Genomic DNA, 12,092 nt, shown 5'->3' with positions numbered 1-12,092 from the left:
ACATGAAATGAAGCCCCTGAATCAAGCAACCAACATTGAGCATACATAGACGAGGCATAAATCAACTATGAAGCATCAAGAGAAGAAGTTGCAAGTATGTAGTCATCATTAGAATCAATTTGCATGACATTAATCTCTTCAATCTTGACATTGGACTTACTAGGGATAATGTTGCCATCATCATTATCCTTTCTCTTTTCTTTGCACTAGTAAGCATATTTGCACACATAGTAGTACAAAATGTGTCCCATTACTCAAGTAATGTGATTAACAAGAACAAGGGAGGAAGATTGCCCTTAAATTCAATCCCTTGCGAGACAAGTGGCTGAAAATAGAATGAAACTCATTCAAGTAGGTAGACATTGAGGTCCTCTCCTTCGCATGAAGGTCCATGAGTTACTTTAGCCAATACATTTGAGAGGCATGGCTTTGCTTGTCATAAACATTGCAAATCTTATCCCATAACTCTGATGCGTTCGCCCATTTAGAGATAACATTATAGTAGACTTGCTTAGAGAGTGATAAAATGATTATATATTTACATAACTCATCCAATTTAGCCCAATCCTCTACATCAAAGTATTCGGGTTTTACACCCTCATGTCTCAATGGCTTAATCTGCAATTTCTGTACGAAAACTTGCTTCGAGAGTGATAAAATGATTATAGATTTACATAACTCATCCGATTCAGCCCAATCCTCTACATCAAAGCGTATGAGCTTTACGCCCTCATGTCTCAATGGCTTAATCTATAATTTTTGTACTAGAACCTGTCGAATTTGTACCTTCCAATAGCTATAATTGTGCCATCCAACTTCTTGTGTAATAGATGAAAGCACAATCCAAGACAAACATCCTGTTATAAATGACAGCAAAATAGCCCAAAGTGAGAGTGATGTCACCTACCACATGTGTAGTGTGCAAGTGTGCGGATATTGTCAGTGATATGAATATACGGGTGATTAGACAATAGAGACACCTTGACCCCTAACAATGTTGAGAAGAATATACATTTCTATAAGCATTTATATTTTGTAAAAAATGAATATGTATGTTTTTATATATAAAGGTAAATTGTTTATGCATTTTGAGGTGATAGGAAACTTTTGAAGGATATCATATCTTAATTACTTGTACATGCTTATGTGATGGGCATTTTTTATAATTGATTATAGAGCATGGTAGATGTGCATTTCAAACTATATTACATGATAAATATTGACTATGTGTTATAGGTTATATGTTGTAATGCATCCTTTTTAGGCTTTAAGCATTGATTGGTTGGAAAGTAAGAAAACTTTCTTGTGCTTAGATTTGTTCTAGAGAAAATTACTAGATAGATCACTAACTGTGCATATTTGATAATAATAAATTAGTGTCTATATATGTCATTTTGATGTCTGTATTACACTAATAATTAAGAATAGTCATTGATGAATGCAATAAGAATAGTTGACATTTGTATTATATTTTTGACGACCTATGAATGTGATTGAACTATGTTGATCTTTATTTATAGTAACCTGATTTTTTCGATACTATATTGTTTATACATATTGTTTGGTAGATATTGTCTACAATTGCATAGTTAGGTTTATGTTGTGTGTTCAATTTTTTATTTGATGAGAACAAGTTTGTTAATGTGCCTCGGAGGATGCGGGATGCGTAGTTCGAAGAACTTTCGCGCACATGTAACTCAATGCACGCTCGACGAACCACTACACCATGACCCCCTTGGCAACAAAATCTTTGTGCTCTTCAAGAGGACCACCCATATCCATGACATGAATGATGCACTTGGGATTTGAATAACAATAATCAATCAATACATAGAACTAACTTAGTTACTAAAGAGAAGAAAGAGAGGGTTTATGAGTTGGTGTTGTCCGGTGTCGCCATCGCCACCTGCGAAAGACGAGAACGTGAGGAAAGATGGCGAAACTGACAGACGCTCCCGAGGAGGACACGGGGACACCGACACCTGCAGCGATCATGGACCAGGTCTGCCCACTGGTGCTATATCACTATATAAGCTCACCTGCCTTCCTTTCACTTGTCCCCAAGGGCGCTGTGCTGCATCCCAACAGCGCGCCTGACCTAGGTTGATAAAGAATCACCTTAGCCTCACCATTTCTCAACAGTGAGCACGTATTATTGCCTTTCATGCACGATTTGCTTAAAAACCTGCATGATTTGTTAAACAACCTGGGTGTTTATTCCTAATCAATCCCTTTGCATTTCACCAGTGTGAGCTGTATCACTCCCCAGCAATGATCTTGCAATTCATCTTCATGCATGGATCTGCAAAGGCCTGAGCATTGTCTTTTTCAATTGTGAGCATCTACCTGCTTTCCATGCATGGATTTGTAAAAACCTGTGCATTGTTTTTCTAATGATAGGGACAAACTTAAGTCTCTTTGGGGTAGTTTATAGCATTTCAAGATTTACTAGTTCATGAGTGCTTATCTGAGGCTGGATTAATGGTTAGCAGGAATCATGAGCACATTTGATGTGGTTGGTGATGATCCGCATTTGCGGATGGGAAACTTTGCGGAGTCTTTCAATCAGACATTGCATCTGGTGAGGATTCCTCCGCCTCGGACACTATTTCAGGGATTCAAGGATGGTGTCAATCGGCTCTGCTCTTTGAAAAGTCCTATTAAGGACAATCCAGACTTCTGCAAATCCATCTTGGCTATTTTGAGATATGTTTTCCCTGTTTTTGAATGGGGAAAGGGCTATGATTTAAGGACATTTAGGGATGACTTTATCGCTGGGCTCACAATTGCGAGTCTTTCTATCCCACAGGTTCTCTCTCTCTCTCTCTCTCTCTCTCTCTCTCTCGCCTTCACACACACACACACACACACACACACACACACACACACAATGTGTGTGCATGCATTCGTCATGTTTATACAGAAAAAGCTGCTTACCTTCTTAAAGATGTTCAAGAATTCAAAGTACTGCAAATTGGTAAATTTCCACGTGTAGGTGTACAGTTATCTAGCATCTAATGTTCTGAAGTGTTGAAATAAAGCCAACCTGATACATTTACAAAAGTATATCTTTTCTCTTGCAGTCAACTGATGTGAGTTTACATTTGATTCCTTTTAGGGTATTGGCTATTCCCAGCTTGCAGGATTACCGCCAATTTATGGCCTTTGTGAGTGTTTTGTTATTTGCTGTCTTCTTTCCACTCACTAGTGTTAAATGGTGCATGTTTAAATGTCTGCTATGGAGGGAAAATATGTATCTAGTTGGAGACAAATCCATGTCAGCTACAAGACAAAACCAATTACTGTCTGAGGCACAAGAAACTTTTGATTTTGAGGGTACTGGAACAGCTTAAAGATTACAGCAGTGAGACTAGAAAACAGAATGGTTTCGTGTGAAGTTATCAAGCTGACCAGTGATTCTTGATCAATTATCTGATCTTTTGATAATGCAGATACAACATTTGTACCACCATTGATATATGCAATTTTTGGAAGCTCAAGGCATATAGGGATAGGCCCAGCTGCTGTAGTGTCCATCCTCTTCCATTCATTGTTGAACAAAGCACTGCCCCTTCCGGCTTCTGCAGGAGCTGAGTGCAACTCGAGCACTGAAACTGATCTCACGACTGATTCATGTGTGGCTTTTCAGGAGACCTACTTATCTCTTGCATTAACGGCAACCTTTTTTGCTGGTCTACTTCAATTTTCCCTTGGATTCCTGAGGTCTCTACATGGGCTACTTGAAGTTTGTCTCTTTTTTATCTACTGACTTTTAACTAATGAATATCATGTGTTGGTTCAGTCACTTTCTTATTTTTATCCTTTACCTATTTAAGCGTGCTTTGGTGAACAGGTTTGGGTTCCTTATTGATTTTTTTTCTCATGCATCGGTAGTAGGCTTCACTGCTGCTGCAGCCATTATTATTGGCCTCCAGCAAATAAAAGGGCTGGCTGGCATACCCTCAGCTGACTTCACTAACAAAACAGATTTTCTTTCTGTCGTGAGCTCTGCAATAAAGCACACTGATAAGGTATAAGCATTTTAGCAGAGTAGTTTTTTGCTTTGTACATGGCTTTGTTAGCATCAGATGAGGATTGAGTATGCCGATCTGAAATTGTTTTGTGACTTTACAGTATCATTGGCAGACAATTGTAATTGGACTTTCGTTTTACTTGTTCCTTGTTACTGCAAGATCCATTGTAAGTCATTGATTGAAAAAGTAACCAGAAAGTAGGTATTGAACCTGCAGGTTCATGTTTCTTGACCACCTTGTTTCTGACTCAGAGCAAAAGGAAGCCTCGCTTTTTCTGGGTGGCAGCCATTGGCCCCCTCATTTCTATCATCCTTTCAACACTTTTAGTGACAATTACTCGGGTGGATAGGCAAGGAGTTTCCATTGTATGGTATCACATCTTCACTAGTTAGTATCTTTCAAGAGACTTGCTGCTTTCAAGAATTTGAGCCGTATATGTTTGGAAAACTCTGCAGTTATCACTAGAACAGTTAAGCACAATATTAGAAGAAAATTACAATTATTGTGCCTAGAGATGCATTGAAGCCATTAAAGGTTAAGACATGTGATCTCATGCTATAGGTTGGGGACATTGGTGGAAAGATAAATCATTTATCAACGGAAAAATTATCTTTTGGTGGACAACTGGTCAAGGATGCTACATTGATTGGATTTGAGACAGGTGTGATCGCCCTTGTGGTATGCAATTGTACTAACAAACAACAGTTCTGGATTTCAAAATAACAAATAAATGCTAAGAAAGAAGGCCACACATCTTCTTTTAAAGCTAAGATAGTTCCATAGTTTTGGTATCACAGGTGTATCCATCAGGCAAGGTCTGATAAAGACAAGTATGCACAGGGGATTGAGGTGAATTAAGTAAATATGGCACTCACTTAGAAACAGATTTAAATAGGGCTGAATGGTGTTGAGGTCCGTTTAAATATATATGGGCCGTGCATCATGTGTATATGTTCAGAAAGAAGCACTGATGCTTCTATGCTTTTATTGCCTGTGCATTATGTGTATATGTTCAGAGAGAAGCACTGATGTTTCTATGCTTTTATTGCTGTGCAAGTTAAGCTTTTAAAGCAAGTGTTCTAAATCGTGAATGATGGGTGTAAGTTGTGTTTGTGATTAAGTTAATCTAGACCAGGTTTCCCAGCTGTTCAAGCATTTGTTTATGATCTGAATCAAGATCAGTTTTGCAGTTTCAGATGTCTGGTTTCGTCCAAAGGGACCTTTTATCCAACATTTCCAGATTTTGGAAGTTATGAGCTTGATAGAAAGGACCTCAATGCCTCAATGCCTGAGACATGCAATTGCATTTTGAATCTGGTACCATCAAAGGCTTGCTTTTGGGAAAAAGCAGTTTTTCAGGAAAAAGTGTGATTCAAAGCTGAAAACCATGTGATTATCTAGAAACTCAGAAGTAGAAACCCAAAACACATCTGAAATGTGTTGAAAAATCAAAATCTGAAAGAACATCATAGAAATGCCCCACCGTTGGCATAAAGGCTGCCGGACTGCCCCAACATTCCATGTCATCATTAGGCAATGGAATCAGCTGCTTTGTGTTTACTTTGGGGTTGCATCATTTATTTCATCTGTATCATCAGCTCTATTAGGCGAAGAGTTAACTTGCACTAGTTTGCTAGGTGAAGGTTTTTGCATCATCTTTTCTGCCATGCAAAATCCTGCAGCATCATGGCTACTCCGATTTCATATTTGGCATCTGGGACAGATTGTTGGTGAAATGTTCACCAATTCCTGGTTATAGAGTTGATTTCTTGTTTTTTAGGCATTTAATTTGAATTTGGGATTTTAAAAAAAAACAATTTTGGGATCTTGACATGTCTTCTGCCCTTACATCTGCTTGGTCCAGAATTCTGGTCTTGAGCAAGATTGAAGGCTGGAGTAGAAACGGATAAGGTGGAGACAGGCAGGGCAGTAGTAGAATACAGGAAGTATGCAGAGCAACAGAGTGATGAAAGAAAACACAAAGGTGAGGAGGAGAGGCAAGCAGCTGAAAAGAAAAAAGATTAGTGAGGGTATAATGGCAGTGTTTAGAGAGATGCAAAGGGCCAGCAGGCAGGAGGCTGCGAAGTCAAAGCAGCACAATGAGACAGGGAGAAGCAGATTGAACAGCACTGGCTCATGATTGAATTCATTCAGCAAATATCACAAGAGCTCTACATAATAATTCCTAGTAACATTGTTTTGCATCTGTCAGTTGAGCAAGTTCCAAACCACTTCAGGCAGACTTTTTCTTCAACTTGGCTAGTTATTAACTATGCATTTTTGGTCATTGGCAACAAATTTATACTTTAATTCTCTGTATGGCTTATGGTGTCGTTTTCTCATACATTCATCTGGAAGCTGATATAAAGTACAGAAATCAGAATTCTAATATCTTGAAGTTTGATGTATTTTGAAATCATCCCATTCATCTTGCCTATTTTTTGTTCTTATTTCCCTCATTTTAATTAATAGAGAATAATTTTCTCATGACACTTTGAATCTTTGCAATTAGGAATCCACCGCAATAGGACGGACCTTTGCATCACTGAAAGGTTACAAAATTGATGGGAACAAAGAAATGATAGCTGTTGGCATTGCCAACATAGTTGGATCGTGTAGCTCTTGCTTCATTGCAGCTGGTATCAAATTATTTGTATAAAGCACGATTGATGATGTTAGCTTTATTGTTAAGGTGCAATAATACATTTTCTTGCTGTCTTTTTGGAAGCAGGTGCATTTTCTCGATCAGCAGTCAACTATAATGCAGGCTGTAAGACACCAGTTGCAAATGTAGTTATGGCATTGATTATTTTAATCGTCATAACAGTGGCAACTCCACTGTTTCACAACCTTCCTAACTGCATTCTGGCTTCGATCATCATGGATGCTGTCACAAATTTAATAGATATCAAGAAAATGATTATGCTATGGAAAGTTGACAGGATGGACTTCCTTGCATGTCTGGGTGCTTTTTTGGGAGTTCTTTTTGTCTCCATTGAAGTTGGGCTTCTTGTTGCTGTAAGCAGTTTGTTCCACTACTATTTTTCCTTGCTTTGGGCAAGGATATGGTCGAGTTTGTTTCTGTACAATTCCTTTGCATTGCTTGTGATGCTGTGAGATATTTCCCTTGTAGGTTATTCTTTCTTTGGCAAAGGTATTACTACATGAGATGAGGCCAGGCATTGCTATGATGGGAATGATTCCAGGACTGTATGTCTATAGAGACATGGATCATTACCCTGATACGATCAAGGTGCCTGCTGGCGTCCTGCTCTACTCCATTAATGGGGCTGTTTACTTTTTGAGCTGCAACTATATATCTGATAGGTATGTTGCACGCCTACTTTAGCGAAAGGTCTCACTTTTTGAACTGAAACTAAAACAACAACACGTACTTCCATATGGCAACGATCAACTAGGATTGTGGTTTTAGTTCAGTTTAAATGTTACAACTTACCATTGGTGCTGCTGTTTTGGTTACTGCCCTGCCCATTTTTATACCATTCAGATACCTCTACAAAGTCTTACGTCTGTCGTGTATGGCTGCATAAGCTCTTTAATGGCAATTGAAGATCTGTTGGTTCTCAAAAATGATTTTTTCAGTGATTTGAGTTCGATCCATAAAAGAATCCTAAGCATGATGCACAGTTGCTAGCCAGACATAATGCATTGAAGACTGCATAGCTATGGTCCTCAATGATCACAGAGAATGGCATTTAGTGGAATTCTAAGATACCAGTTGAATTGTTTCATGCCTTTAAAATACGGTTGCATTTTTTGAGTAGTTTAGTTATCAAATGGGCATGTCATATATAATTTTGAATAGGAAAACTGTTTGGGAACTTGTCCTCATTTTGAGTGGTTGGGGAAAGCTTTTGGTGAGCACTGATGATCCTCATTTAGGGAATCCCCTCAAGCCTCAGGCAGGAACATGCTACACCATGGCATTCCTGTACCATAGAATTGTAAGCTACACACCTAAAAGCTACAGCCCTGCATTCTCTAGGCTTAGATACTGTTTCAGGCATACTCTTTACTACCTGGTGATGCAGACGTTTCTCAATGTGTGTGCCCGCTCGTGCCCACGAGCATGCACCCCTACAACAAGCTCACTTCTGCTCATTTGATGCTTTTAGCCTTTTTGTCACTTCTACATTTTTCACATTATGCTCTTGGCTTGTGCCCATACCCCCTTTCCTGAGAACAACTTGAGGGCTTTTTTTAGGATATTACCACTGACCACTGCTAACCTTAACCCTGCTTTTGCAGGACTTAAGCTCTGACTAAGAGCACGTATACATCCATTTATCCTTGAAACAACTTATAACATGAGACATGACATATCACACACTTGCCCTTATTCTCAGGAATGTATGTCCTTGTAAGTATCCCATTGGCATATATAATATACATACAGCATCTGCACAATTCCAGTGGTTCTCACTAAACCAATTCAAGACTCTTCCTGTATATGACTACCAACATCCATCAGTTATGAAAATAGTAACTGGACAAGGTTTGTGCCAAGCTTGAACTCAAAAAATTGAAAGTTGTTGTTGAGACTTGCTTAGCTCCTTTTATATCACCCATTGGACGTAGCTTGCATCAGTTTCAGAGGATGTTGCCTTGGGAGAAGATGCAGAAGAGGAGACCTGCTACCAGATTTATAAACTGAGAACCAACCTGGTGCTCCAATGCAAAATTCCTGCACAGAGGAAAAGACATCCTTAAGTCTGGAACAACTCTGTGCTGCCACTGTTCCACTTTGTAAAAATTACATGGCGCAACGAACAGAATCTGAGAAAGAGATAGAGATAGAGAGTACATAATAGATAAGAGGAGAATTAGAAAATTTCTTTAGCTCCAAACAACTGATACAGAGATGGCTCTGTCCACCCGTGCGCTTTCACAGTGAAGCTTAGATGGCGATCTAGACAGAAGATAAGTGAAGAGCTTAAGGCTAGCTTGAACAACTCTGGCTGGGTGAAGGATAGATGATTGATGGCTGTGAAGGGGTTTAGCTTTTATAGCCCGTGAAGGCGGTTAGGTCGGTATGATCGACTTACCATATGAGCCTTCATTAGTCGGCCAGGGAATATTTCCTTTACCGTCTCGATGCAATTGTGCCTCAAGTTGCTACCAACTTAACTACTCAGTCCAACCCAAAGATTAGACCCACAATGGTTACCTTTTTGCCATCCGGTCACATAGACCTCATCTGATATACAAGTTAGGACTCAACCAATGTCCGGGCTCACATTTGGCTTCTCCTCATAACGGGGGCCTTACAACTTTGAGCACCATGGATCATTGGTAGCACCTTATGAGGGTAGGGCATTGAGTATATCTAACACACTTTACTTTGGTTGCAGTTTTTTTGAAGCCGGGAGACCATCAACTCTGCTCCCCTCAAGTTAGGATTATCTCTTAGCAAGAATCACTACTTCCATGCAGGTCGCCTCGACCTGTGCAACAAAGTATTCATAGGAAAGATGCCATGGTGTTGATTATGGAAGAAGCAAAACTTTTGGTATCTGATATGTCCTTTCCTTGAGCATCACAAGCTTAGCTATGATACCAATCATACACTTCCTAACACTTCCAACCGCCTAACTCAGAAGACAATAAGAGTGGACAACAGAGAAAATTCCCTCAAAAGTGTAGCAATAATTAGACATACATGGGATAAGATCAAAGATACCAGAGAAGAATCACTCCTACTTTGGCCGTTTGACTGCTTTTGAGATTTCACAAAGGGCTGCAACTCCTACACCACTTCTCCAATCGGAACAATTTCGCAATACACCTCTGCTCATAGGCAAAGGAGTCCAACCTTCTATCAAGTGAAGGGCCTGTTTCAGGCATGCTGCTGCTCTGCTGCAGATAAATGCCTTGAAAGGGGGAGGGGGGGTTTTAAAGAGAGGGGGAGGGAAGGTGGGTAGGAGCTTTGGCTGAGCTTCCAAGAAGATTTGAATGATGAAGATGAAACGTGAAATGGCTTGGTCAGCATGACTTGAGAGAACTTAATCACATAGGCGGGATCTACATACCGTAAAAGCAATGTGACAGCAATATGTTTTGACAGTACACATGTAGACAAAGACTACCGCACATCGTAAAACACACGATGCTAATCATGAATTCTAACCTTTGCCTTTCAAAGATTTCACTGAAAAGAGCTAGCTTACATGGTTATATTGGATTGTTTTTTCTCTGCTTTTAGGATCATTACCAAAGCTGGAGATGAAAAAGAGAGATTAAGCCAGGGAAGTGGAAGTCGATTGCAATACTTGATCATTGACATGTCAAGTATGTTGATGAATGTATTCTGGTCTCTCTATTTACAAGGTTCCTGAAGTGCAATATGTCGTTTGTGAAGTGGATGTCTAGGTTATGATGAACTTTTACTGTATGTAAAATTGAAGATGTGACAGACATTGATACAACTGGAATCCATATGTTCGAGGATGTTCTCTTAGTGTTGGGCAAAGACCAAATACAGGTTAGCAAATTTCAACCTAATATTTCAATATTTCATGATGCTCCCAATAACCTTGATTACCTTTAATTGCTCAATAATGGAGATGAACATCTGTCAATGTGGGTGTGCATGTGGACACCTATATCCTTCATCCGATCTACAGTTGGTCATTGCAAATCCTGGAGCTAGAGTGATCCAGAAAATGAAAGCTGCAGGTTTTGTGGATCTTATGGGCCAAAAATGGATTTTTCTAACTGAAGATGAGGCTGTCCGGGTTTGCACCAGTCTACTCCATGTGAATCAGCAATGAGATGTCTCCTTATCATCTTCATGTTATTTTTGCCCAGGCTAGCGTTTAGCCTTAACAGCAGTTCCTTCTGGCAGTAGTGGTTCGAAAATGCAGAAATTTATATACCCCGCGCGCGCCCCCTCCACAAGGCACTTGGGACCTTAAGATATGGTTTGATCTCCAGGCTATTATTTACTTCCTTTCCATGATCGATGACTTTATATTTTTAAGCTGCCTTCTGCAAGGTGAATTACTTCCTTTTTCATGATTGATGGGTTTTTCCTTTTAAGCCCTACTCCCAACTATACCTTGCATAAGGTGGGCTGTTTGTGCATCACACTCAGACTCATCAGAAAATCATGGTTGCAGAAGGCAGTCAACCTGAATATAAACTATGTATGTATAGTGCACACTCAAAAAGAGTTATGTTAGTTGGTACAACCACTATCTTGAAACGTAGGAGCTGTTTATGCATGGGTTTCCAATAGGAAACAGTTTTCTAGAGAGTTTTCCATTTCCAAAAGCAAATTGAGGACGCGTAGAGAGTTTTTGAAAACCCCCCACTCCAAAGAAAACATTAAAATGTGTTCCTTTTTCCCAAATTTGGGAAGGTGGAGGTGGGCCTTTAAGCCTTCTCCCAAAACTGGGAAAGGGTTGGAGGAAACCCTTGTGGGGGGTTTTTCAATGGAAAAGAGGGTTTTTCTAGAAAACTAGAAACCCCCCCATAGTTTTTTGAAAAAACCTTTTAGAAACACCCCCATGAGAACACCTCCTTAATGTACACATTTGAACAAACAAAGTGTCGCAGCACCGCAGAACTCACACATAAAGGCAAATTATATATAGGAGGATATTTTGGAAAAACTATGGGAGTGAAGTACTTAGTAGAGCAATAGAGAGCTAGATAAGTTGAAAGAGCCTACACAATTTTGATAAAAGGTAGTCCACCCCAACATGGATTGTCTACTACCAAGCTAGCAAGCAGCTTCAATGGGTTCGTGAAACTTCCACATGAAATTAATGGACCTCCCAATATAGCTACATGTGTCATTCAAGTAGTTAGCATCACGTCTCTTTGATGTTGAATTATTGGTATGAGCTTCCACTAAAATAAAGAACTTAGAAGAGAGTTGTCTCATTTCAAGTACATGAGCATGAATACAAAAAGTACATTTTTGCAAGTGCATGAGTTCAACAACAATAATTGAAAGCACATGGTTTGTAGTGGAACATTACCTTGCAAAAATATAAGTGGCCCTGCAAGTACCATCTATGTCAATGTATTTGT

At 39.5% G+C, this 12,092-nt stretch overlaps 1 protein-coding gene across 6 annotated transcripts; it reads left to right on the top strand.

Moving 5' to 3' along the window:
- The first annotated feature begins 1,857 nt into the window (after positions 1–1,857).
- Positions 1,858–11,259, top strand: LOC148034393 (high affinity sulfate transporter 1-like). Of its 6 annotated transcripts, none has more exons than XM_087679343.1 (15): positions 1,858–2,002; positions 2,493–2,581; positions 2,738–2,809; positions 3,119–3,167; positions 3,453–3,723; positions 3,854–4,031; positions 4,135–4,200; positions 4,286–4,399; positions 4,596–4,712; positions 6,547–6,673; positions 6,766–7,052; positions 7,168–7,361; positions 10,258–10,343; positions 10,460–10,536; positions 10,679–11,259. In XM_087679343.1, the coding sequence occupies exons 1-15, from the start codon at positions 1,873–1,875 to the stop codon at positions 10,823–10,825; spliced, it is 2,004 nt and encodes a 667-aa protein (XP_087535469.1). In that variant the 5' UTR covers positions 1,858–1,872; the 3' UTR covers positions 10,826–11,259. The 6 variants fall into 6 exon arrangements, with proteins under 6 accessions (XP_087535469.1, XP_087535466.1, XP_087535471.1 ...); XM_087679344.1 differs by lacking the exon at positions 1,858–2,002 and adding an exon at positions 2,109–2,141; XM_087679340.1 differs by having other exon boundaries at positions 2,493–2,809.
- Positions 11,260–12,092: the final 833 nt, after the last annotated feature.

This window comes from Lygodium microphyllum, chromosome 6, assembly GCF_053477565.2.
Source record: "Lygodium microphyllum isolate KBCC chromosome 6, Lygodium_microphyllum_v1.1.10, whole genome shotgun sequence".
Lineage (NCBI taxonomy): Eukaryota > Viridiplantae > Streptophyta > Polypodiopsida > Schizaeales > Lygodiaceae > Lygodium > Lygodium microphyllum.
This window is presented reverse-complemented; position numbering and strand designations above follow the sequence as displayed.